General features: G+C 49.9%; 15 protein-coding genes across 15 annotated transcripts; 7 read left to right on the forward strand and 8 right to left on the reverse strand.

Annotated features, from left to right (window-relative positions):
* Nucleotides 1-485: 485 nt before the first annotated feature.
* On the reverse strand, nucleotides 486-1,130 carry COCCADRAFT_91372 (uncharacterized protein; the record flags this gene model as incomplete). Its single annotated transcript, XM_007712287.1, has 2 exons — nucleotides 486-700; nucleotides 737-1,130. Coding segments are annotated over 2 exons (609 nt in total), but the record flags the coding sequence as incomplete, so codon positions are not given.
* Nucleotides 1,131-2,298: 1,168 nt separating this feature from the next.
* COCCADRAFT_49043 (uncharacterized protein) lies at nucleotides 2,299-3,077 on the reverse strand (the record flags this gene model as incomplete). Its single annotated transcript, XM_007712288.1, has 3 exons — nucleotides 2,299-2,849; nucleotides 2,910-2,974; nucleotides 3,028-3,077. Coding segments are annotated over 3 exons (666 nt in total), but the record flags the coding sequence as incomplete, so codon positions are not given.
* A 1,003-nt stretch (nucleotides 3,078-4,080) lies between these two features.
* On the reverse strand, nucleotides 4,081-5,279 carry COCCADRAFT_91378 (uncharacterized protein; the record flags this gene model as incomplete). The annotated part of the gene is made up of 3 exons (XM_007712289.1): nucleotides 4,081-4,225; nucleotides 4,278-4,615; nucleotides 4,671-5,279. The coding sequence occupies 3 exons, from the start codon at nucleotides 5,277-5,279 to the stop codon at nucleotides 4,081-4,083; spliced, it is 1,092 nt and encodes a 363-aa protein (XP_007710479.1).
* A 652-nt stretch (nucleotides 5,280-5,931) lies between these two features.
* Nucleotides 5,932-7,155, reverse strand: COCCADRAFT_91345 (uncharacterized protein; the record flags this gene model as incomplete). Its single annotated transcript, XM_007712290.1, has 1 exon — nucleotides 5,932-7,155. One exon carries the CDS (start codon nucleotides 7,153-7,155, stop codon nucleotides 5,932-5,934), a length of 1,224 nt encoding a protein of 407 aa, XP_007710480.1.
* Nucleotides 7,156-7,360: 205 nt separating this feature from the next.
* Nucleotides 7,361-7,850, forward strand: COCCADRAFT_35247 (uncharacterized protein; the record flags this gene model as incomplete). The annotated part of the gene is made up of 3 exons (XM_007712275.1): nucleotides 7,361-7,518; nucleotides 7,590-7,742; nucleotides 7,802-7,850. 3 exons carry the CDS (start codon nucleotides 7,361-7,363, stop codon nucleotides 7,848-7,850), a joined length of 360 nt encoding a protein of 119 aa, XP_007710465.1.
* Nucleotides 7,851-7,921: 71 nt separating this feature from the next.
* Nucleotides 7,922-8,113, forward strand: COCCADRAFT_91357 (uncharacterized protein; the record flags this gene model as incomplete). Its single annotated transcript, XM_007712291.1, has 1 exon — nucleotides 7,922-8,113. A coding segment is annotated over one exon (192 nt), but the record flags the coding sequence as incomplete, so codon positions are not given.
* A 131-nt stretch (nucleotides 8,114-8,244) lies between these two features.
* COCCADRAFT_91328 (uncharacterized protein) lies at nucleotides 8,245-8,397 on the reverse strand (the record flags this gene model as incomplete). The annotated part of the gene is made up of 1 exon (XM_007712292.1): nucleotides 8,245-8,397. A coding segment is annotated over one exon (153 nt), but the record flags the coding sequence as incomplete, so codon positions are not given.
* Nucleotides 8,398-11,321: 2,924 nt separating this feature from the next.
* COCCADRAFT_91279 (uncharacterized protein) lies at nucleotides 11,322-11,492 on the reverse strand (the record flags this gene model as incomplete). The annotated part of the gene is made up of 1 exon (XM_007712293.1): nucleotides 11,322-11,492. A coding segment is annotated over one exon (171 nt), but the record flags the coding sequence as incomplete, so codon positions are not given.
* Nucleotides 11,493-12,020: 528 nt separating this feature from the next.
* COCCADRAFT_3541 (uncharacterized protein) lies at nucleotides 12,021-12,501 on the reverse strand (the record flags this gene model as incomplete). Its single annotated transcript, XM_007712237.1, has 2 exons — nucleotides 12,021-12,431; nucleotides 12,490-12,501. 2 exons carry the CDS (start codon nucleotides 12,499-12,501, stop codon nucleotides 12,021-12,023), a joined length of 423 nt encoding a protein of 140 aa, XP_007710427.1.
* A 529-nt stretch (nucleotides 12,502-13,030) lies between these two features.
* Nucleotides 13,031-14,240, forward strand: COCCADRAFT_35249 (uncharacterized protein; the record flags this gene model as incomplete). Its single annotated transcript, XM_007712278.1, has 3 exons — nucleotides 13,031-13,054; nucleotides 13,156-13,578; nucleotides 13,635-14,240. The coding sequence occupies 3 exons, from the start codon at nucleotides 13,031-13,033 to the stop codon at nucleotides 14,238-14,240; spliced, it is 1,053 nt and encodes a 350-aa protein (XP_007710468.1).
* A 631-nt stretch (nucleotides 14,241-14,871) lies between these two features.
* On the reverse strand, nucleotides 14,872-16,439 carry COCCADRAFT_91284 (uncharacterized protein; the record flags this gene model as incomplete). The annotated part of the gene is made up of 3 exons (XM_007712294.1): nucleotides 14,872-15,014; nucleotides 15,091-15,387; nucleotides 15,479-16,439. 3 exons carry the CDS (start codon nucleotides 16,437-16,439, stop codon nucleotides 14,872-14,874), a joined length of 1,401 nt encoding a protein of 466 aa, XP_007710484.1.
* A 1,047-nt stretch (nucleotides 16,440-17,486) lies between these two features.
* On the forward strand, nucleotides 17,487-19,225 carry COCCADRAFT_91289 (uncharacterized protein; the record flags this gene model as incomplete). The annotated part of the gene is made up of 2 exons (XM_007712295.1): nucleotides 17,487-17,593; nucleotides 17,641-19,225. 2 exons carry the CDS (start codon nucleotides 17,487-17,489, stop codon nucleotides 19,223-19,225), a joined length of 1,692 nt encoding a protein of 563 aa, XP_007710485.1.
* Nucleotides 19,226-20,674: 1,449 nt separating this feature from the next.
* Nucleotides 20,675-20,878, forward strand: COCCADRAFT_91259 (uncharacterized protein; the record flags this gene model as incomplete). Its single annotated transcript, XM_007712296.1, has 1 exon — nucleotides 20,675-20,878. One exon carries the CDS (start codon nucleotides 20,675-20,677, stop codon nucleotides 20,876-20,878), a length of 204 nt encoding a protein of 67 aa, XP_007710486.1.
* Nucleotides 20,879-21,343: 465 nt separating this feature from the next.
* Nucleotides 21,344-22,764, forward strand: COCCADRAFT_3545 (uncharacterized protein; the record flags this gene model as incomplete). Its single annotated transcript, XM_007712238.1, has 3 exons — nucleotides 21,344-21,679; nucleotides 21,741-22,258; nucleotides 22,320-22,764. 3 exons carry the CDS (start codon nucleotides 21,344-21,346, stop codon nucleotides 22,762-22,764), a joined length of 1,299 nt encoding a protein of 432 aa, XP_007710428.1.
* Nucleotides 22,765-23,372: 608 nt separating this feature from the next.
* Nucleotides 23,373-24,461, forward strand: COCCADRAFT_24801 (uncharacterized protein; the record flags this gene model as incomplete). The annotated part of the gene is made up of 1 exon (XM_007712245.1): nucleotides 23,373-24,461. One exon carries the CDS (start codon nucleotides 23,373-23,375, stop codon nucleotides 24,459-24,461), a length of 1,089 nt encoding a protein of 362 aa, XP_007710435.1.
* Nucleotides 24,462-25,306: the final 845 nt, after the last annotated feature.

Genomic DNA, 25,306 nt, shown 5'->3' on the forward strand with positions numbered 1-25,306 from the left:
GGAGGATGAAATTGCAAAGGGGGAAACGCAGAAGATATTCCCAATCCGCTCAGCCGTTCTTGATTGCACCGAACAGGCAGAGAAAAACGGGGGGGAGAGAAATTGTGTGTTCGCAATAAAAATCAGTCTCTTATTCAGTGCCTCGGAGACCTTGAGACATACCAATGACGAGTGGATGTCCATAGTCCTTGCCTTTTCTATTTTCTTGGTGTTAGCATATCGTAAACAAGTTATTGTTCAATAGCCCTACATGTGTGACAAGGTTGGTATTATGCTCCGTTGACATCCATACTATCTCCCCTTGCTAGTTGTATCATTTCCTTAATCTCTTCTGCGTTCCGTTTGCTTTCCCCGTCTTGATAGATTTCGAGAACGGCCAATGTCATATCCGGGAAGAATTTTACAATTGATCTGGCATCCCATGAGGCAATTCCATCCCAATTTCCCCTTTTCCCATATATATCAACAAATAACTCTAACATTAGTTATTCGAGGCGAGATGTTGCGCATTCATCATGTAAGGTTGCGAGATATCTTCCTCTGACGGCCGACCCACCGATCGCCAGTTTGACAATTGTATCCACCACTTCCGTGCAAAAGCGCTCATCCTCAACTTGGATTCCAATATCATAAGCTTGGAAGATGTCCAAGACAGCCAATTCCCTTTTGGAAAAACCAAGATCTTCATCATCGCCATATCCTTGTTGTTGTTTTCCTTCTTCCAGATCTTATCTACGTGTGATAAGACGAGTGTAAAGCCAATCGTAATATATCTCAAAAGAAGCCGCACTCAATTCGCGCAATGACGCCCATTGATGGAGTTTGTGCTCACTCCATTTTTGTCGGCACAATGGACATGGTTCAGGTCCTTCTTCGGTTGGCTGACGTCTCCATTGATTGATGCACCCGAGATGAAAATTTCCCCCACAACTATTGCAGAATGTAATATCTTGAATATCGAGATCTAGGCCTCCATGGCAAATGGGGCAGTTGCCCTCAATATCTTGTCTTCTTGGCTGGAACTTTCGTCGAAAGAATTTTGAGTGAGCGCAAAGAAGGTCTGTGTGTATAGCGAATGTCTTTGTTGACCTTGGGAAACTCAATCGCACAATACCCTGACCATGCCTAACTTGGGATTAGTTTTTTTTTGGTATTTTCTCAAATTGCAATAAAATGGCATTGCGTTTGCTATAACTCGAAGTCGGATAACTGGATTGTAGATTGAACTTACTTCATGATTCCCTTGCTTGGCACTAAGCAGATATCTCTGTTCCACAACGACGGTGCAACAGCTCGATGTCAAAGTCTGTGGGTTGATAAGGTATAGACAAATGTTTGAAGATGTCAATTGGACGAAAGGTGGAAGGAAGGAACGAGCGAGGCAGACAATATTTATATACCTCGGTCGCAACAAGATCAAGAGCTTTCACCCTCGCAGGTGAGAGAGCCGGCTGCCTACTGGTGATTGTACCGACCCCTTCTCTCAATACAGTAAAGTAAAATCCAAACTGAAAAGGTTGAAACCGATTGCAGCTAATCTAATGTAGCCTGGAGAGGTTGAGAAAGCATTGAACGCAGTCGAACTTTATCTCACTCTCACCTTCCCGAAGAAGCTGAAACTAAGCAATTAGTGCAGCCAGCGGTAAACTAAAAGCAAATGGACTGGGGAGAGAATACAAAAGTAAATGTAAGAGATGATTGCTTAGTTGTGAGAGGAATTTACGACATGTATAGTGAACTGAGTCAAGGCACGATGCTAGAATGAGTCTCAGGCTACGATACGAGTGCACATGATAAACAAGCATGATGTAATGATTCATATAGCACTTTGTTGAACCCAGGAATGATTGTGCCAAGTATGTACGGCAAGCCCTCCCTCATTCATTCCATTTACTTGAAACTCAAGGACGATACGCAATCTTGCTTCCGAGTACCACATCTATGGAGAACCAAAGATTGCGAGACCATGTAAAGTGATGCTACTACAAAATCTTTCCATTGCATAGTCTTCAGTTAAGAGGAGAAGATACACGTGAATCTCTTCATGTTACATGTGTTGGTTGTCGAAGAAGATGTAATCAGCGCGTATGCACCTCCGTTGAAAATTCTTCCTACACTTCGTTCGAGTGAATTTCTTCTTTGGTCCTTGTCATCCATTCGTCGGAAACTTCATCGAAGGACATTATATCTACCGATTTGTTCAGTCTGTCCATCAAAACTAGAAGAAAAATAGTTAGGCAGGCCTCCCATGTAGTCTGAAAAGCAGCTCTCGTCATGATGTGCCAGGACAACATCGATCACAAGCTTCCGAATCTCATCGCAGCAATTTTGCTCCATGAAAGCCCAGTCTACGCTTTCCATGCCAAATAGTGCGTTCGACTTGTCGAAAACTGCATGTGTAACCTCCAATTTGAATAGAGCGTCTTTGAAGGCGTTGGCAACGGCCCACAGTTTGAGCAAGATGAGATTGAAAGGATCAGTTCTCTTTAAGATCACTGCCGGAATTTCAAATGTAGATGCGTATACCCAGTCCATGTAAATCTGCACAGCCTCGGCATCGATTTTAGTCTCTACGTCCAGATTGGAGAGGGGTGAGTCTGTCTTCCAGCTGACGCGGCACATTGGACAGTTTGCTGGTGAATTCTTTCTCCTAGCGGTTCTTCTATAGTTCTTCCAGGTCTCCATACATGATTCATGGAAATTTTCGCCGCATTCGGTGCAGAAGGAGATGTCTTTGATGACGGGATCGAGGGTATCGGTGCAGATGCAACATTGGTCAGTTGGGGACGTGGGTTTGCAATATTTTTGGAGACGGTCTCTGAAGCATCTTGAGGTCTTGCATATGCGATCTAAATTGTAGGAGCTGATCAGCTTGAGGCTAATATTCTGGCGTGATGGAGTTTGAGTACCTTCGTGGACACTGAAGCATCGTTTTATATTGGAAACCTTGAAGTGAACAATCCTGTTGCCGACACTTGCAGATATCAGCATCCGATTGATCTGCGGTAGAAGAATCAATGATAATACCTGATTAATTCCAGCTTTCTGGAAGCGCCTTGGGACCTGGTAGGCGCCATCTTTGTAGGTGGAAATGCCGTAAATGATGACAGCGGGGAGTGGAAAGAAACAAGGTATGTGATGTGGGAAAAGCTATAGCCAAACCGACGGTGTGAAAGTGAGACCTCTAGTAGATCGTTTTGTACTGGTGAACCGAGATTCCCGGTGAGAGCATTGTATGAAGACCACAGGAGCACATTACTACTTTCAGGTTGTGCCAAGACACTAGGCTGGTACGACGAGTGATCACGGTGAATCGGGTTCCTTTTTTCCAATTTACTAGGTTGAAACATCTTTCATAGCTTCTTGTAAATCTTCGGCATCGCCATCCGCAAGCCATGTGCCCATGTTGCAATCGCTCATAAAACCTATGCTGCATTCTTGGAGGGCACAAGTAATCTAGGCTGAATCGAAACAGTTGTTTTCAAACTCTGCAAAAGAAGACAACCGTTCAGTAACTGCAGAATTTCCAGAATCAGCATCCTGAAGTATGTGTGTCACTTTCCAAGCCCCAAGTAGCTTCAAGTTGTAGTCATCGACTCCATGAACAAAAGCTTTGCTGATTGAACCTCCTATCTTCTCTGTTGCACGGCAGCTCTTGCGAGGACTGTCTCGGTGGGTGATAGCGGAAGGTATTGCGATCATGATGAACGCATAATGCCAGTGGTGATAACAATCGAGGTTATGAAGCCAACACGCCGTCGTAACAAAAGCAGGTTGCAATGAGGAGGATCTCGCAATGGTCGCATGCGTTGAGAGAGTGCTACACAACGGATGAGAATCAAGAGCATCAACAACGATACGCACGTGCTGATCCAGCCAAAGTTGATGAATGGTAAATGAAACATTTCATCGGGTATCTCATAGTTCCTGCCTCACGTGATCAGTGAAACAAGGTCGAACTTCCGCAATTCTTGCATAGCCATGGAAGACTCTTTCGGTTTTCATGCGCCGGGTCAAGATGCTGCCAGTATGAGGATCACACCAGGCATCATGCTGAGTAAAGACAAGTCGAAGCGAGGTTCAGACACCAATGTACCAAAGTTCGACACCCAGGACCTCAAATTTCTTGCCCTCGTCGCTGAGTGGTTCGTTTCCAAATGTTGGACATGTGTCTGACACACCGTTCTCGAGATTGTCATCTAGCCACAGGCCGTAGTGGCCATCACTGAGATACTGTCAGTATTGTCGTTCCCAAAGGATAGCAAATGTCAGCTTACCCTCCACCAACACTAAGATAGCTATGTTCGCAGAAAATCATGTAGTCATTCACTCCACTATAGGGGAATGCCTTGAATCTGATCCTCTCTGGCGTACTTGCACCACTTCTGGTCGCCTGACCATTCTCTGATAGGGCTAACTTATCGGCTTTTGTCTTTGGTGATGATATGGTTGTCATGCGAACAGCATTGGTTGTATCTTCTGAGGGAGGTGGTGGGAGATTTAATTGCAGATCTGGGAGACCAGCAAGAACGTGAGCGCGCCAGAGAAAGCATTCGCCGTTGCCATAAAACGACGAAGAAGGGTGGGGTGCGTCTGAGAGATAGGCACCGAAGGTCTGTGGCAACATATCAGTACTGTTTTTTTTACTCGAGGAAGGCTGGGCGACTTACGCCTCCACTACCATCTCTGACTACAAGCACGAAGCCGCCTCTCCTCCCCCGGTATTCGTCAGCCTCTTTGTAAAGAGTCGCCAAGCTCACACCATTCTGCTCCAGGCTGTACGTCAGGCTCCATTCATCTACGAGTTGTAGCCTTGGCGGCAGGAGCAGCCTAATTTCTTCTGCCAGCGCTTTGCTTAGGAGCTTGCCATTTTCTCGCATTCCACTTCTCCACCCCTTTAAACTGAGCGGTGTCAACGGCGGCGGTTGGAAAGGGCTCGCTATGCGGTGTGTGGGTTGGAAGACGGCGTTCATGTCTGCGGAATCGGAGGAGACGAGGCTCGCGAGGGAGTGGGAGAGGGCAGAAGCAGTGGACTGCAGCTGTGCTGGTAGCCTGCCTATGCTGTTTCGGTTGCTGTTGCTGTCGGATTTTGAGTGAGGTCCTGGATTGGGACTGGATTCGGTGTTCAATCGCCGCAGGATGCCTGAGACGGCATATGAGACTGGGTATGTGAAGTAGGACGAGGAGCGATTTGGCGTGGCGCGATTTGGTGGCGGTGATGTTTGGGAGGATGAGCAGCGCAAGGGTGGAGACGACGGGGTTTCTTGTGCATGCGACATGACTGGCGGGTAGCAGCAATTGTAGCAGTGTGCCTGGATTAATGTGGGTCAAGTGTTGGAAGTGGTGTGCTGGGGTGGGCGTAGGTCAGAGCAGCTGTGACGTTGCGGAAAACTAGTGGGCTGACGGCTGTCTGGAGCCTCACACGGTATGCAAGGGGAGTGCGTGTTACATAAGCATCGTCTTGGAATGGGCTGATACATGTTTGGGGGCTACGCTGGAAGCCAGTGACAGCGAGCTACGATACGGGGATGCATGCTCAATGGTTGCGCGCCTCTCTGCTTCCTTGATGTGTAGGCGTGAGAGCGCGCTAGTACGGCGGTGGAAAGCTTGGTTCCCGCTACCCGCTAAGGCTGACCTTGAGCCGTCCATGGGGAATCGGCACAACCTTTGCATTGCATGCGGCCATTGGATACAAATGGCTAAGCCCGGAATCGCGGAAAGCCATGCTTCAGAGAAACACTGTCACTCCCTCACTTGATAGAGAATTCGGCATTGGGGACCCGGCCATGTTGCCCCCGCTCCTGCCAGCATGCAGTGCAATTAATACACCACTTTGCCTTGACTACTACCTCTGTTGGCCCCCAGATGTGTGCTAATCAATCCTGTCTATTCGCAACACCATGGTAGGTGACTTTATCCAATAGAGCATCCTTATGTAGCTTTGGCGGGTTCTGTCATAAGTTGCTCGTTCACTGCTTCTGCCTCTTCCGCCGCATCCGCATCCGCATCCGCATCCGCAAGCTCACAATCTCCAGCATCTTTCCCGTCGTCTTCAGCAGCCCCTGCTTCCTCTCCGTTCTCCATGTCACTCTTCAACCTGGCGCCTTTTCGCTCTGGCATGACAGCCATGAAAGCCTTGCCCCAATCCCCAAACTCCATCCATTTGAGCATAATCTCCAAGACGTGATTCGTGACCAGGACTTGTCGACTCTTCATTTCCAAATATTGGCCAATAGGTAACTTTGCCGTCTTGATACCACGACTGACAGCTCGCTTGTGGCAGACGCCTTTGTGCCGGTTCTTGTCCACTAGACCCCCAATAATGTAGGTACTATTTGGCTTGAGATGTGTTAAGATCTCGTCCGACTCAGATGAAAGATAGACAATCTCTCCTTCCTCTGCATCTTCCATGATTTCTTGTTCACCAGACTTATCCGCTTCTTGAGACGTCTTCAATGCGCCGGCCACCTCCCCTCCTTCCGGCCCACTCATCCATTCTTTCGCCTTCTCCGCCACTTCCACAAAGTCTTCTTCAAAGAATCGGAAGCCTTTCCAGCTGGTATATTGCTTTGCGAGAATACCATCGAAACGCTCCTTCATCTTGCCTCCAAAGCTACTTAATGCTAAATGCGCTCTGAAGTCTGCCTTTCGGTTGTCGCTGTAGCATCTCGTAATCTGCAACCCCAAGCTCTTAAGTTCATTGTCAAACATGAGCTCCTCAAAGTCGCAGTCGAAGATGACAGTGATGGGTACTTGCTTTCCAGGTCCTGCTGAATGCCTGGGAGGACGTGCCGGTAGCAGCCTTGGTTTGTTGCCATTTTCGTCTACGGGCATCTGTGCCAAAGCCTCTCTTCGCCGCTCTTTCTTTTCTTTGACCTTCTCTTTTCGCTTCAATTTACGATCTTCTCGCCCCGCTTCCCAGCGTTCATGCCGCCGTTGCTTCTTGAGTTGGTTCTTCGATAACTTTGGCTCTCCAATTTCCTTCTCAGTAACTGTCTCAATTGAAGACTCAGCGCTGCCAACTGTTCCCTCATTCTCGGTGTTCGTGAAGACATGATCTGTGGGTGTCGTGACTGCGGGTGCATCTTTGATAATTTCATCACCACTTGCAACGTCCAACTTGCGCATCTTTGCAGGCCGCTCCTCTGAATCCATCTTTTTGCAGTTTTTAGTGAATGGTTGAAAATCTGTCGAAAAGACGCTCACCCACTCATCGTCGACAAAATTATGCTCGCTCACATCTTAGCGCGCCAAGCCACGCCCTGGTCATGGCAGTGTCCCGAGCTGGAACCTCAGTTGACGTCTCCGCATTCACGATACCCTTCCAACACCAATTGAACCACGAACACAACCGCCCATCATGCCGCAGGACATGCCGCCACAGGGCGGCTACAGCCCCGTCCAGTACAAGCGCAACTTGCCTGTTCGAGGCTTCCGTCCCGCCGCATACATTATCGGAACCGCGGCACTCATGACATACGGATTCTGGAGGGTTGGCCAGGGTATCAGGGAGCACAAGTACGCGGCATTCCCCTAAAAAGATAGATTGGCGATTTCATCGCTCGGGACTAAATGCTGACATCTGACAGCGAACTCGCGCGCGAGAAGATGTGGGCGCGGATACACCTTATCCCAGCACTACAAGCAGAGGAAGATCGTGACCAAGTGCGAAGATATCTGGCCGACAAGGCAAGGGAGAAGGAACTATTGGGAACAGAGACAAAAGTCTATAACAGCGACAGGTATGTATCGAACGGACCTGTGATGCTTGCACGAGCATTGACTAACTGCGCGGATACAGATTTGTTCGACCTACATTTGCCATCACACCCGAGCACGAGACCAAATAGGGACCGGAGTATCGCTGTACATATCAGGATGAAATTAATGGTCTCTGTCCAGCCTGATATTCATCATCTCTTTAGAGGCAAGCCAAGAATACATTTATTCGCTCAAGGACTTGATGTTCGTACACGGACCTAGATGTGAACATGGGAATTTCGTCATCGCAGAGATCCAGTTGCTCAAATGCTATGGCTGTGGAACAGCTGTGGCTTTGATGGTGATGCTGAGTGTTGGACCATCTGCGACAGGCTTGTGTATTTTCTGCTGAGCTGAATTGCACTTTGCAGATCTTCTGTATTGACGAACGGCAGTTCACGCAACAACTTAACCACTTCAACGCGCTGCTCTGAGCAAGTGGTGCGATACACTCTACAAAATCTCTGTCTGTTCTCCCCTGTCTCACCACATCAACCATGCGCTCTCTTTCAATTTCATCTGTACAATATCATGCCACATTGATTTACCTCGGGAAGATAGTGTGGTGTTATGTCTGACTAGACTGTTCACAAAATCTTTCGCCGCTTCTAAAGACACAGTGTCCGCGCCCACATTGACTTACATTCATCCCACAGCGACTACTAGTGATGTCATTTTCACTCATGTTGAGGATGACCAGGAAATCATCATAGCCAAGGGAACTGATGCCTTTTTGAGTTGACTGTTCCACTCGCTACCTTGGCTCGTCACCAATACAGCGTCAGCATATCTTCCTCGCAGCCATACCCAAATCCTCATGTCTACTTATACACGTTGCAGCCGTTGGCCATGGACAACGCTGCACTCATTGATTGACTCGGTATATTGATAGGGCTTGCATATATGAGATTGCGCATTATATCCTCAATTGCAATTTTGGGTCGAGTAACGGAGCATTTTGCCTGTAAAATATTTCTGATTAAGCCGGAGGCCTTGACATACCTCCTACAAAATATTCATAATTTGATTAAGATACGCAGAATCTATTCCGACATGACGCGCGAAGTCTGGAATAATAGTTAGTGCTCGATTATAATGGAAAGTGGTACATATCATTCCAACTGGATGGCGTTTTCAGATGATCAGAAGTATGGAGGCCGACCGTCAACGCAGATATGCATAGATAGGGCAAAAGGCAAACGGGGGCTGTTGCATTGGCCAGCCTTAGCTTGGGAGGTAGTAACGGTGTATTTGGTAATACAAAGGGCCTGCACAAGTCGCTTGAGAGCGTACGAGATTTTAACTGATGCTGCATTACGATTATTTCCAATACGTTGCTTTGAGTAAATGCACTAAAGAAAATGTGGTTGGCTTGCCATGTACCAGCATATGGTGTCCTGTGAAAGGTGACGCAATGTGTCCTGGCCTACAACCATCAGCGTATTGGAAATGAAGGCTTTGCAGTCACGGCATCGATCCAACCCAGGGGCTTCCACTTCGGCTTCGTGTATTTTTTCAGGAGAGTTTCACTTTGGAACCTCGGTACAGTATCTACGTATTGCTGTACCAATGATACAGCTTGCTAATGGACGTATACTCATTGATCAGTCGTCGGCTGTGGTGGCATCATAGGCAGCAACTCAGCGACCCATAATCGCACTGAGAACACGTAGCGTCGCATAGCGTACGCATGCGTATAAATATCATGTTCCTCGCATGTCCATCTGGTTAATATGATCTTTCATATCTTATCCCTTCAACCTCCTCTCTATTACACATCTCTTCTGGCAATTATGCCGCCCTTCTCTTTCTACCTGCTATTGACGTAGCCTACCCTCGAGCGGCCAAATCTATCGTATCAACAGCCGATCTCAGTCGGCATAGATTTCAACGCAATAGTTGTTTTCTATAATATACAACACTGGATACCTTTCTGGCTATATGATATTTACCTTTATCTATTACCGGGCTTCTGTTACACTGGATACCTATCTGGAAGTTGCTTTATGGCGACCATTCGCTCCAACAAAACATATCAACCAGTTACAACTTGGAGAATCCCAGCACGGCTACGCGACCCTTTTCGATAATGCAGAATCATACGCAGCTATGCATATATGGATGCCCATAAATTCGCCATATCTTCTATCCGTCCCTCTCATCTCATCACTGCAGCACAATCATTCAAACTTGATCTCGAAGTACCTCCCATCAACACCATGACGAACTTGTATTCTTGGCTCTTATCCCCTTTCTCTTTCTATCTTATATCGATGAAGACCACCAATTCCCCACATACTACGATGGCTTCCTTTAATCCTCCACCTAAAAAGATCCACGACGACATGGAGAGGTGGATAATGGATAGGTTCGACAGACTAGAAGCTGGCCCAGACTCTACTGGCCTAATTGATCTGAGTGATACATAGTATATATTAAGGAGGCTATCAGAATCAGGACTTGAGCCGGAAACTCGCCGGTGGCTTCAAGAAGACATCGACCACCCCCTCCAGGCTATGAATGCTATATATCAAACCGATCGGCAGAGGAACTTAGCTGAGAGGCTGTGGTCGGAGGAGAGCAAAGAGTAGATGGGCATGGTGCTTTGGTTCTATGGCAAAGAGCTGGGTGTTCGCTAGGAGTATAAGGATGAGAATGGCGTCGCAGACATGTCGTTCAGATTGGTGCGAGACGGTGTCGATGGACAGAGTTGGAGACTGTTGTCATCTGCTATACCTATTAATTTCCATAGGTCAGACTCTACTAGCCTGATCGATCTGAAAAGTCTCCGGCGAATGGACGAGTGCGCATTCGCCGGATACTTCTTAAGTCGATTAGGCTAGTAGAGTTCAGGCTTGCTTCTACTCTATCGAAGCTATCGATTATCTACCTCCATATATCTCTGAGGATTCCTTAAGATAGTTCATACAAAAAAAGCTATAGTATGATTTGGAGATATAGTTGTCTCCATTAATAGTTAAAAAGATGCAAATAAAGGTCAGAAATAGAAAAGAAAGATCAATATTATTATGAGCTGATCTAATGAAGTATCATGTGGACGGGTGAGTGGAATGCTGGGCTACAATATAAGTCTCAAGTGTAGATGTTCGTAATATATTATTACCATAATCGATCCACAGAAGGGATGACAAGAGAGAAGAGAGGGGAATGATGCCAGCGAAGTTCATCATGATGGAATACCATATCATTAGTCAAGCATAGTGTATGCTTATTCATGCAGCTTCGCTGAGCCGGTCTTAGATAGATTGCTTGCTCCAACGCCTAAAGCTTTCCTGGATTGACGCCCCAACCATGCAAAGTGCCCAATGGTTGCAGACTCATCAGGCGTATCTGGTGGTAAGCGAGTCTTTGGCAAACAATTTCCAACTTGTCGCACACGATATCTTAAGTTTTAGAGCCTGATGGTAGAGCTTCGAACCAAGCCTGACAGAGCGCATATCCGATGAGTACTTGTTGTCGATGAAAGCTTCGACCAAATTATTCCCGAATGTAAATAGCATATGGGACAGAACAGTGACCCAACTCTTGTTTTCATGTTTTCACCACATGTTTGCCACTAAGCGGCGAGCGGGTGAGTACTCGGGGATACCCGTGTACATGATGGTGGATGTACTGACGCTTGGTTCCCAACGATTGCCAGTGTTACCGATGGGTCTCGCCTCGACAAGAGCATCTACGACGGCGTTCTTGAAGCCATTGTCCATGAGTCTTCATCGAGGAGATCGACGATGCGAGACGAGAACAGTGGCTGGGACGAGATTCGCTCCAGGGCTTTTTCAAAGAATTTTGAACTTTTGCGAAGCCTAGCTAAGTGGACCGTATATTGTTCTTGAGTGGTTACAACACTGATTATGACACTGTCGAACATGCTAGAAAAGGGCTGGTGGTATGGATGTTGTATGCAAATATTCAGCTCACTTAGAAGCAGCCTTCCGCAGAATGCGCCCATACTGTGACTTGGGGTTAGTAGACATATTCTCGGTCTGTGTTGGATAGAGTGTCCAGAAACGGAGTTGAAAGAGGCGATCGGCTGCTTGGAAAAGGCTGAGCAATAACAGAAGAAGATCAATGCAGGAATGAGCCAAGTCCGGGTCCAGGGAAGGTGAGAGTGAAGGTAAAGGTAAAGGTAAAGGGGAAGAGATGGCGACCAACTTTGGCCGTGACCGTAGCCAGGCCAGCACCTCTTCCGTCTCTTGTATTTTTGTACAGTATAGTAGTACAGTGGCTGCTCGTTAGTCTCATGACCATCGAATCTTGTTCTTCCACTGGTCGACCTTGGACTGCCACCATGTCTTGTTGGGGGCGCGGTCGATTTCTTCCATCAACTTTGTGTAGTGCTCGGGAGCGGACGTCGGCTTGAACATGGCCGGTGACAGGGCATATTTTATGGTATATCTGTTCTCGAGCAACGAGTAGAGGGCGTTTACTTGGGCCTGCTCGAGTTTGGGATTTGGTGGGGGTGAAGAAGTGGCTGGAGCTGTGGCTGAGGCTGCTGGCGACTGTGGCTTGGGGGCGTCATCGGAGGGAGGAGTGATGGGCTGCACACCAAAAGGCTGGCCGTGGTGCTCGATTGCGCGGGTGAAGGGCAGGTTTGGGCGCAGGGCATCCTTTGGCCAGAGAGTGAGGAGGCGCGTGTATTGCTTTGCTATCTTGAAATGAAACGATGAGCTGTGGGCACGTGACGGCGTTGGAAGAAGGTTTGCTTACTGTTGTTGTCATGGTTGTGTGTGTGTGTGTGTGAAAGAGAGAGAGAGGGAGATAGAGAGTGATTGAAAGATGCAGTACAGTAGCAGTCCAGTCAATGTGTGTGTATGTCGGGGTGGGTGAATGTCAAAGAAGATCAAAGACCATGGCCAAGAGTGCAAATCCTGTCATCAATGATGCTTTCTCTCTCTAGCACAAGCAGCCGGGGTCGGGAGCAGCGGGTCTGTGCGGACAGAGAGAGAGGGGGGGCGTGGCGCAGCACCCGCACTTCCATGGCCCAGAAGAGACAAGGCAGGGCGCGGTGCATTTGAAACGCCGCCTCTCACTCTACTGCTGCGCTTGCCGCCTGACACGCCTCTGCTTTGCTTTGCTCTGCTCTGCTTTGCTTTGCCGCCCTCCGTCCACTCTCTACGCTCGCTGTCCTGCTCCTTTTCTCCTCTTCATCCTCTGCCTGCGCCTGCCGACTCTCAACACCAGAACTGCCCCCTACGCCTCCTCATCGCTGCATCCGACCCTGCGCCACCGCGTCTGCCTGCTGCACACCATGCCCAGCCAGCGCTACGAGAGGGTATGCTCCCCTGCCTCAGGTCGTGGGGAACGCATCGTGCCACTGCGCAAACCTCCCCCGACTCGTTGCTCTCACGACACCCAAACTAACACAGGCCTCAGGTAGCCGCCCAGGACGAAGACGACTCTCACGCATCGTCGACATCGGCCCAGCAGTGGCCCCCGGCCTCGCCACCACCCTCCTTTCACTCGCGCGCATCATCCCCCAATGGAACCACACGACGCCTCTTAGCGCAGGACCCGGCACCCACGGATGAAGACCGCACTCTCGCAGACACATTTGATTCCGACTCAGACGACGACGACGATGACAATGGCGACGATCGACAGCGCTTGATGCGGGGAAACCCCCGAAGCGAGGACGAGCCTCCAGCCCCCGGCATCCAAAGACGAGTCACCGAACTGCCAGTATTCAACACACAGGCTCCCGCCAGTGGCCGCGTCTACGGCGGTGGCAATGGCGGCGTGTGGGCAAATCTCAGCGCAAAGCCAACTCGGGGTGAGGATGCCGAGGAGAAGCCTCCGGTACGTCTTGTGTATCACCATCTCAATTTGTCCATCCCCCACTAACACCACTCCAGACATACGAACAAGCCGCCGCAGATGCAACACCGCCTTACTGGGAAACAACCATCCTCGCCCCCGGCACCTTTGGCGACGAAGTTTTTGTCGAGGGCCTTCCCGTAGGTTCCCTCTTCAGTTTCCTCTGGAACGCCATGATTTCCATGTCCTTCCAACTCGTCGGCTTCCTGCTTACCTACCTGCTCCACACCACCCACGCTGCAAAGAATGGTTCCCGTGCTGGTCTTGGCATCACACTTGTGCAGTTTGGCTTCGGTTTCCGCTCTGCAGTACTCAACCCCAGCAACGGCAGCAACGACAACCCAGGCCAAGGCTTCAACGGCGGCGTTCCAAGCGATCCAAACTCGCACGACTTTGACCCGGACAAGGTCAGCACGGGCGGCTCTGCTGGCACTGGTGGTGACTCGACGCCTGCGTCAAGTGCCATTACCGGCAGCGATTGGGTAGCCTATGGCCTAATGATTGTTGGCTGGTTCATTTTGATCAAGAGTGTGTCAGACTTCATTCGCGCCAGGCGGCACGAACAGCTGGTTCTCCAGTCTCCAGATCGTGGCTTGGGTGTTGCTGTAGTTGCCGAGGGGGAAAGTCCAGAGCGCAGTGTATAGAACCTTTCTATTTCTCGCTCTTCTTTTTTTCCCACTATCTCTCCATATGACATATAGCCTCTGATTGGCAAACTATTTCCCCTTTATTGTCTTGTCACGCCCACTCAGAGACTCTCTCCCTCTCTCACACATACATACACAGCGTATTCCCTAGTTTGCATCTTGAATCGGAGTTTTGATATTTCCAGGGTAGGGGTCAACAGGAAGCAAAGACACATCAGGTCCTTGTACATCAGCCATGGCTGTTCTGTCTGTAGCACGCATCAACTACAACGTTTTTTTTCCTCTACTATTCCAACCTCATACTTGCCATTTGACAGTGTTTATGCCATTATTTTAGTCAGGTGAAGTGTATGATTGCAAGCACAGAGTGATGCTGACCATGGTGGTGTACATGAAGCTGTATACTAAGAGAAAAAAAAGTCTATTACTGTTGCTGACAGTCGAAATTGTAAGAGTAAAAAAGGGGGTATCTGGATGCAAGAAGGGGAAATAAAAAAAATCCCAAAGCGGGAAAAGAATAATAATACCGCCCCAGTCCCTGAAATATCTTTTGTGAAACATTGCACCCAGCCGCCTATGTTGCTGGACTACGAGTGCATAGATCACATGTTACTTTTCTTCTTTCTGCTCACATTACGTTGCACTTTTCATTGGCATACACCTCGCCATACTGGTCCACACCGGCCATCTTTTCATTGTACCGCTGCTTGTCCTTGACTTCCTCGGGGAACCATTTCTTAAGAAATGCCGCCTTTTCCGTGTCTAGGTTGTCTATGGGGTAATGACTTGGTTAGTTTTTGGTACAGACAAAGCAAAGAAGAAAACAACAAAATCAACAAAGACTCACCAGAATTGGCATCAAATATTGTCTTTTGCCTGCAAAACGGACAGTTGTACTGCTTGTTGTTCTGCATGACAATCAAGCATCGGATGCAAAACGTATGGTTGCAGCTCAGCTTGACGGGCCGCCATTGAATCTCCATGCACATGGGGCACGAGTAGTCGTCAATTTGCGGCACATGCGACAGAATCTGTGTGTTGACCTCTGCGCATACCGCCTTGGCTAGGTGCTCCGAGAATTCTGGATACTCGACTTGACGCGGAAACGTGGACTTTACCCCCAGCGCTGTACGCTTGTCGAATTCTGTAGAAATATTAGTCGGTAATTGTCATGCTGTGCTTTGAGACAGGCCTCTCGAACCAGGATAAAAACAACCGGGGGGAGAATGACATACTCTTCAAAATCTTCATCATGGCATTATGGTTAATTTCGCCGAATCGTAGGCCCTGCAGAATCTCGCGGTTAATGTGCATAAACGTATTGAGGGCGGTCAAGTTGTCCTTCTTCTTCAATTGCTCGACGAGACCGGCCTTTGCAATCTTGTTGGAAAAAGTGGCGAGCCGTGCCATTGCTTTTTCCGAATCATGCGACTTGTGATCAAGCTCCGTTGTGCCAAAGAAGATGCCCTCTTCGACATAAATCTGGAAGATTTTGCGCCAGGTGGTGAGCATCTTCCTTGTTGTTCGCCGGTCCGGGTCTGTCAGCTTGGCAACCTGCTTGCCGAGAGCTTCAATCTGGACATTCATTCTCTTCTGCTCTCGCTCCTGCAGCCTCTCGAGCCCAGAGACCTCGCTGGTGAGACGAGTGAAGAATTCCGTGTCGGAAGTGATTGGCACTAGGACGGTGCGACAGCCAGGTCGATTGCCGGGCGTGTTTGCAGTCGTGGGGGATTCGGGAGTGTCTGCAGAGTGACAAGACAAGTCGGAGTCGTCGAGCACGCGCATGTCGGACATGCCCGTCTCAACGGCCAGCAGATGCAGCTTGTTCCTCGTGTCATTGTCAAGTTTGGCGCCCATGATCTCTCCGCTCGTCTCATCTACATAGAAGAGGAGCTTTGGGTGAAAGGCCTTTGGCGACTGCGAGGCGCCGTTATCATCATCATAGGAGCCGTGGGGATTGAGAATGTACTCAAAGGGCCGTTCCTGGTCGTCATGGTGCTCGGTCGAGGCATTGTAGTCCTCGACATGCCTGAGCAGCTTGGACAGTGTGGGCGGGTCTAGACCGACCTGCTGCAGCTCGTCGGTCAGCCTCTTGATGCATTTCTTGAGCTGCGAGTAGGAGATAGCCGAGTCGACCCAGTCGGGCGGGAATCCTTCGTCCCGCAGGGTCTGCTTGAAGACATGGCCGAACTTCATGGCTGGCCAGCTATTACTATATGTAGTATGCGTGTACCAGGGAAGCTGGAGCCGATGGGCAGGAAGCGTCGACAGGGCTGGCCGGTCAGAGGAGGCGGACGGCGCACGTGGGGGAGATGAGTGGTTCAGAGACCGGGCGGGGTCCGTGGCGAACCAAAGCAGAAGAAAACGCTGCCAAAGCCCTGATGCAGTTCCGTGGGCCGTGTGGCTGGGGCGTGGCTGTGATGACCGGCCTGGATGCGCCTCACTAGGTAGTATGTAGTAGCGAGTGTGTACGCAGAATGCACTGTGTCGTTGTGGGAGTGGGTATGTAGTAAGGAGGAGTGAGTACGGGGGGTGCCTGGGGCGGTCGACGGTAAGCACCAGAGGAAAACGAGAGAGAATATGGCGCCGACAAATGAGCGATTAACGACGTTCCAGCCAACTCGAGCAACAACGGACTGGTGTTCTGTTTGCCATACACACACACACGTACGTTGGGTCGCTGTGAGTTGGATACGGCAATGCCTACTGAAAATGCTTCTTCCGTCCAACACGTGGGAAAGCGGCGCTTTTAAACAGAAACGCAGAAAAAAACCGAACATGCATACTTTTGCACCGGTCGTCGGTCGCCTGTCGCCTCGCTAGACGTGCGGTGGCTTGTTGATATAGCGCGGCCTCGTTCGCTCCTGGTCACTTCTGCGTACAACTTTTTCGCCTGCGCCACCGTCCACCAATCAGCGGCCAGTCGCCGCACAGTCATCGCCGCGTCTCGGTGATGACGCGACTCATCCATGCACATGTGCGACAAAACCACACTTACCATGCCTTGGGCGCATCCCACTTGCTAAGCCCAGGGAAGCTCAAAAGGCAGCCATAGTGTGGCAAGGGCACTTCGCCAGGTTTCCGGGAAGATATACTACCATACACACATACATAGACCCACCCAGACTAGTAGACAACCTCGACCACGGCAACACAGAATCAAGCCAGAGGAAGTACCAACACCACAAACACTCATTTAGACGTTTGCTATAGATCCCACCAGATAGAGTTGACACGCTCAGCATGGGCGCATCGCAGTCGTCTCAAGGCGACGAGGCGTCCGCAGGTGGCCAGGTCAAGACGAGCTACTATGAATTGCTAGGAGTGGAGCGCAATGCCACCCAAGACGAGTACGTCACCATGGCCTCTTCGAGCCTTCACTACTGATCCCTCGCAGGCTCAAGAAAGCATACCGCAAGAAAGCCCTCGAACTTCATCCAGACCGCAACTATGGCGATGTCGAACGCACTACTGCTCTCTTCGCCGAGGTGCGAGCCGCTTACGAAGTCCTATCAGACGACCAGGAGCGCGCATGGTACGACGCCCACGAGGGAAGCATCCTAAGAGGGGGCACTGGAGAGGAAGATGCTGGCGAGCACTACCAGGGCAGCATGCGTGTCACCACCGCAGACGACCTGGCGCGGATGATGGGCAAGTTCCGAGGAAACGTAGACTTTTCCGACTCACCCAACGGCTTCTTTGGCTTTGTCAGAGAGACATTCGAGCAGCTCGCTCGCGAGGAAGAATATGCAGCAGACTACGAAGACATCGATATACCAAACTACCCCTCGTTTGGCCATAAGGAAGACACCTACGACGGTGTCGTGCGTGACTTCTATGCCGCCTGGAATGGATTCGCTACAGCCAAGAGCTTTGCATGGTTGGACATGTACCAACTGTCCCATGCCCCCGATCGCCGCACGCGCAGACTGATGGAGAAAGAAAACCAAAAGCTTCGCGATGACGGTAGACGAGAGTTCAACGATGCTGTCCGGACGCTGGTCGCCTTTGTACGCAAGCGAGATCCACGCTACACGCCCAACAGCCAGACGGATGAGGACAAGGCCAAGGCGCAACGGGACGCGCGCAAGGCCCAGGCTGCACGAGCAAGGGCTGCTCAGATTGCCAAGATGGAAGAGGAGGCGCAAGCAGTCCCAGATTGGGCCACAGCACGTCCGGATGACGAGCTGGACGAGGAGAGTGAAGAGGAAATCCAAGAGGAGCACTACGAGTGCGTAGCCTGTAACAAGACGTTCAAGAGTGAGCGGCAGTACGACGCGCACGAAAAGAGCAAGAAGCATCAAAAGTCCATACAAGTACTGAAAAGGAAGATGCAAAAGGACAATGCAAATCTCGACTTAAGCCAGGATGCTTTGAAAGAGAATGTTGTAACACTAGCAGATGCAGATCTTGAAACAGATGCCACTACTCCAGAAATGAACGGTTCGGATGGGTTCGTTGAAGAGGTTACGGAGAAGACGGGCAAACTTGGAGTGGGAGATGACAACACAGACGATGAAGAGCTACAGTTGACGGAAAATGCGTCCGACAACAAAGCCACCGAGCCACACACCACCTCTGGACCAGTATCGGCATACAGTGACGACGACGATGTTGATGATGATGAGGAAGACGACGAATATGCCTCGCGGTCGGAAATTGAAGCGCGTCTGGCAGGTTTCAGTAGCAAAGAGTCGCCTAATGCCAAACCCGTTGAGGAGCTTGAGATCAAGTCGACGGATGATGCACAGCCAGAAGGCGTTGCAGCGACACAGCCCAAAATGGGCAAGGCTGCACAGAAGCGGGCAAAAAAGGCGGCCAAACAAGCAGAAGTGGACGATAGTAACGCAAAGATGAAGTGCGCCGGGTGCAATGCGGGATTTCCATCCAAGACCCAACTGCATCAACACTTGAAAGACCATCCCGGACATGCCGCGCTCAAGTCTGTAGCTGGCGGGAGCAAAAAAGGAAAGAAGCGGTAGAGCATGTGATTGATTGCATGAGCTATGATGGATATCGAGAGCACATTTTGCATCGGGCAGTGTCATTGGTGTATTTGTATGGCTTCAGCATAGCGTAGGCGTTTGATAGAAAAGTTTGTGCTCAGCCTGGTGGGCTTTTGGAGCAGCATTTACGTGTCGACATAGATTCTTTTTGTTTTACTTTAGTTTTAACAGGTGTCTATGTCTTGACGTGCGGATGATAGTATAGTGTTGGCTTGCTTTTTTACACTTGCTTTGCAAGGTAGTCATGTTTTGTTGTCCATGGAGCGTTCCAGATGGCTGGGGCCGTGTTCAAGAAGCTGCTGTGTTGTGCTTGTGCGTTTAGAGTCCAAGTAGACGTGTAGGCAAGTTTAACGACATTGACTTTTATCAATTGCTTGGTTGGGACAATGCATGTCTCCGATCTCGTCTAGACTCTTGAGCTCATATTAGTATGTGTTCTTGGAAGCTACTAGGTACGTGGCTATTCCGGGCTGGCTCTCACACGTGGCGTTGGGTTGATCAAGTGCGCGGTACCTTTTCGGTGGCTCTCTGAGTTTCTGGAATGTAACGATACAATTACACCGGCAACTAGCTCGTCACATGGTACCTTGGGCGCCATATTGCCACAACACTCGACTTGTGGCATGTATGGACGTGTACATTATCTCAACAAATAGACTGAAGAAAAGAAAAAACATTTCATTCGTATTGCTAGCACGGGTGAACCAGCGTTGCGATGGAGGCAGATGGCGACTGCGTACGTGTGTACGTAAGAACAAAAAGACCGTCTGCGGAGTCAGCTAAGCGCGTATATGCTCATCGACCGGATCAGTCTTGGCAAAGGTTATGGTCCCCTGCTGGCTGGCTGGCTGGCTGACTGACTGAGAATCTCGAGCACAGTGGACACGTCCGCACCTCAACCGTACGATTCGGTCGCGTGCAGGTCATGGTATTAGGTCCATGGCAGTGACACCCCGTGGCGGATTTGGCGTGGCAGGCGTATCAAGGGCTCTGCTGTGTCGGCAGAATGGCCGTATGTTTGTGGGCACGTAAGCACATGTAGATACACACACACATACACGTGCATTTACTTAGAGTACATGTATATAAAAATGTACGTAGTTGTTGGGACGGGTGCCGTGGCGAGTGACATGGACATTGGGAACAGCACTCTGGCGAAACAAAGGTGGAGACCTTGGGCAGTCGGAGGATGCTAAACGGCGAGCAACGGCAGCAGAAGCCCCCTTTGCAGTGCAGGGGATGGAAGGATTTGTCGCCGTAAGAAGATGAGACTGCAACGTGATCTTCATTACCTGCTGTTGGGCCACTTTGCTAAACGCGTGCCGTCGCGACAAAAGGAAGCGAACTGCAGCTATCAGGGGACAAGTCGGATAAGCTCCAGTGCCAAGCCCGCCCGCCCCCCTGCCCCCAGAGTCGTTTGGGAGCATGGCGTTGCTTGATGTGAATTTGCCGAATGCGTCTGGACTGGTCTCTCCTCGCTCGCCCGCACAACGCCGCTGGCTGGCGGCTTGGGGAGAGAAAAAAGAGGCTTGCATGCAACGGCCTGAGAGCCGCCCAAGAAGCCAAAAGTCGCCATCGACTCGGGCGCATGGGCGACACGCCTCAGTCTCTAGCCGCAACCAGGTCTAGCTTCGAACCCAAAATGTGCTAGTGCCAGGGTCCGGGAGACGCCGTAGCCCCTGAGTGCTCCATGCGAGTCACTTGTATCCACACTCTCTGTCACCTCCACATCCGGCTGATCGTATTCCAAACCATGCGCTTATCATGTCCGCCTCCCTCGGCCCTCTCATAGGCCTTGCTGCTCCAACCGTCGCCTTCCACTTGCCCCCTCCGTCATGGCGCCAGCGTAGCCCAGGGGTTCCCAAGCACACGCCCGCACCGTATATGGCTAGCCGTTGCTCAAGCTGACTTTCTCCCAACTCGGCCCTCGTATCTTCGGCCCACTATCTATAGACGCTTTTCTCTTGACTCTCTTGTCTAGCTCTTGAACTCTCTTGTCCCGCTCAGCCCGCTTCTCCTCGTGCCGAACGTCGTTTTCTTTCCCATTGTCACTTTGTTTCCCAGTCGCTCGTTCTTCCTCACCGTTATGCCATCATGATCCCCAAAGGCTACCGTTTATCCTTTCCCCACCTCGTCTTTTACGTTTCCACCTTTATAATCACCACACAGCTTTATTTCATATGGGGCCAGTCCAAACTCAACTACATCGACTTTGCTCACAAGCGCATATTGGGCGACTGGACTTTTGATGCCGATGTCCACGCCAATGTCCATACTCTCAGCCAGGACCAATGCGATTCCGCCTTCCCAAAGCTCTATCACAGCCTTGACGAGTCCGTCCGCTTGCGGCAGGGGAGAAAGGTTCACGCCCAAGATATTGAAATAGAAGAAGGAAGATGCATGCTGAGAGTGCTCATCTACGAGGGAGAGGTATGTTGATGTTGATCTGTTCCTCCTAGTTTGCATGCATGCATGCTCACATCTGTCTCAGCTCTTCGTTGTCGATGCCGGAATCCCGGAAAAATGCTATGTTACCAACGGGAATGAGAGAGAACGCATTCTTGGAACTCTGGCCCAGATTGATCGTGCCGTTACTTCCGCATCTACCTCTGATCCCGCAGTCCCAAACATTGAATTCTCATTTTCGCTTGATGACCTACCACGCCGGTCTCGGAAGGATGGAACTTTCTTTGGCTACACGCGAAAAGACACACCAGAATATCGAGACATCTGGATGATGCCCAACTACGCCTACTGGGCTTGGAACTACACCCATGCTCCCAGCTGGAACAGCATCAGGAAAGAGATTGAGCAAAAGGAGAAGGACCTGCCCTGGGACAAAAAGGACCCCAGGGTCGTCTGGCGAGGCAAGATCAAGATGGCAAAGCTAAGAAAGGAGCTAGTCAAAGTCAGTGAAGGAAAGGAATGGAGCGATATCAAGCCTGTCGTCATCAATAACGCCAGCGATCCTCATACAAAGGACGTCATGAACTTGAGGGATTTCTGCGGGTATGTTTCCTTGCTCTCACAAGACACCTGGGCTTCGATACTGATTTTTTCCTTTGCTCAGCTACAAATACACTGTCCAGACCGAAGGAACCTCTTACTCCGGCCGCCTCAAGTATCTCCAGCTCTGCCGCTCAGCCATGATCACTCACCCCCTGGAATGGCAAGAGTTTCACACCCACCTCATGCGCCTCGCTGGTCCCGAGGTGAATTATATTGAGGCTTCAGAGAACTTCGGTAATCTCGAGTCCGCCATGGAATACTATCGTGAGCATGACCACGAGGCAGAACACATTGCGAAGAATAGTTATGAGACGTTTACCCGAAGGTATCTTACACCAGCAGCAGTGACATGCTATTGGCGACGATTGTTCTGGTCCTGGGCGAGCGTGCAAGGATTCGACCCACTCTTGTACGTCCCTGATAAAGACGGCAAGATGGCCATGAGAGGTACACCCTGGACGGCCTTCGCTGCCAACTGGCCCAAGGACCCCGCAGCTATTCCCTGAGCATCGGTGGGGAGGCTATCCAATATTCGGCCGCTGGAAGGTGAATTCGCATGAGCATTAGCATTGGAGTACCAGGTTTTTCCATTTCGTACGATACCCGCATTTACGCGCCAGAACATTAGACACGTATTAATATTGTTGCATATATTCTAATTAGTTGCCTCGTCTTATCCCATGTCTTCACCCTCAACTGTCTGACAAGTTATTCTGGGTCAACAGCTTGCGGGAAATGCTAATTTTGCAGATGCAGGTTCTGCGGCAAGCAATCTATCTTTATTGATGCGGCCCTAGCCGCCACTCGCTACCGCTTACGCTACAATATACTAACCGATAATGGCAGCTACGCAGCTATGGTGTCAGCAGCTACTTTGTTTTCTTCGTATGGGAGGATCGGAATCGTGGAGGATTCGAAAGCGACATTGCGTTACTTTAATATAGAAACCAATAATCAGCATCCCAAAGAAGACTTTCTATTACACGCTAAATATACATTACGAGAGACTTGATTCAAGACTCCCAACAAATCCATGGATGCTTTGCAATAAAATGACCTCAATGCCATGGCACGATACACAAACTAATCGGCATTGATTTCTGTTATATGCACTATGTTGTTCCTGTCCGCCTTTGCCTTGTTTCAACTTTCCACAGCTTTACCAAGTCTACAGCCACGGGCCTCCCAATACCTGGTCATTCTCGATACTGGCGTAGGGCATCGCAGCACGCCGATCCCCAGATGGCCTACTTCTCTTCGCCGTATCAATACTGACGGTACCAACACGGCTAACCTTACACAATTCGGCATAGTTGAGTCTGACCCCAACACACTCGAACAGCCGATACTTGCCGATGCCCTAACATACTCGCCGTCAACCTCCTCCCTCTTCTCCGTCACAGGTCGGGGCGTGGTGCGAACCAACATAGACGGTGGGAACTTAGAATACATCTTGGGCAAAGAGAGCGGCTTATCGAGCCAAATTGTCAGCATCACAGCAGCCGAGCAATCTCAGAAGCTTTACTATGGCGACTACAACACAGGCCTTATTTACTCCTCAAACTATGACGGCAGTAACGTCGCCGTATTCCGCAACGTATCTGAAGGCCTCACCTTTATCTCTGAGGACTACAGCTATGCCAATACACATGCCGGTGGCATTGTTGTCGACGAAGCACGGGGCTGGCTCTACTGGAGTTCAGTAAGTGACGGTAGCATCCGGCGCGTCCTTCTCAGCGGCGAGGGGCAGGAACAAGTTCTAGTTACTGGACTCGACAAACCAGGCCAACTGCGCATCGCAGGTACCTCTTTATACGTTGCCGAGCGTGGCTCGTGGAGCTCCTCGCCCACAGCTATCAAGTACCTCGGCCGCACGATTGACGAGCTTCCTGCATCCCCAACGTCTCTTAATCTAGCCGTGCCAACGGGTACTCTCATTTCGTCTGCACAGTCGTCGCTCTTTACAGAAGTCGATTACACGGGTGAGAAGCAGACGCTGGGAATTGAGAGCTTCGTTGTCTATAGGAATGGCGTGGAACAGATTGTGTATTTTGCTGTCAATAGTGCGGGCAGGACGTCGTTCGGCAAGATAGTAGAGACAGTCTGGAGAGGGAGTGGGGATAGTAGAGGTCCCGTCTTCAAGGTCTTGAGCGCGAAGACAAGCGAGGTTGGAATCCCCGTTGGATTAGAGCATATCTTATGATAGATATCAGAGACGGACATTATCTCTCTCTTCACTAGAATCCTTCGAAACAATCAGTTACTCGGTAGAAACTCTACTTTGCTATCGTTGTCGAATACATACTGTTTGTCTCTTTTGGGTGATTGACTATTCATAAGTCAAATCAGAATTTGATTATATTAACACTAGTAGGCACGAACTAAGTTAGGTCGACGTCTAAAATGTATCAGTCATGTCGCCATCGACTATGCCACGGCCGATGGTATTATCTAAAAGAATTGAGCGAGAAGAGAGCTATGCTTATCCCTTCAGAGAGCTGCTGTGTAGAAACGGAATAGCTCTCGTAAATTCATCGCGTTTGTCTGACGAGGTACTTCTGCCATATATGCTAACGTAATGCTGCCGTCCTCTTATACCCATGTTTAGGAAGCGCGGATTGCTATCGATCCTTTTCCAAGTTCGCCTCTCTGCAAGCTCTTCTATATTCTAGTTGGCCCAAAAAAACAGGCCCATCAACGAATCCGCCTCTCGCGTACCCATCATGACCGCGAGCATTACTCCAAGGAAGGCTACCTAAGCCTTCGCACATATTTCCCAAACCAGCATTGATTGAAGGTTTGTATTCATTTATTGGCATGCTAATAGCTCTAGTGAGCTGTCAAGTGAGTCCTAGACATATCCCTCGATGCCACGGTACGTCAAATCTTGAAACAGCAGCCGTGGCCGATTCCCCCAAGGAGTCTTTGAAGACAACCCTGGGCCCAACGGATACAACTGTTTTGATAGAGGAAAGAACAACTTTTTGGAAGAAAACGTTTAACGTGTTTCACAAGCGAGCTGATCACCCAAGCGAGCTGATCACTCCC

Source organism: Bipolaris zeicola, assembly GCF_000523435.1.
Source record: "Bipolaris zeicola 26-R-13 unplaced genomic scaffold scaffold_41, whole genome shotgun sequence".
NCBI lineage: Eukaryota > Fungi > Ascomycota > Dothideomycetes > Pleosporales > Pleosporaceae > Bipolaris > Bipolaris zeicola.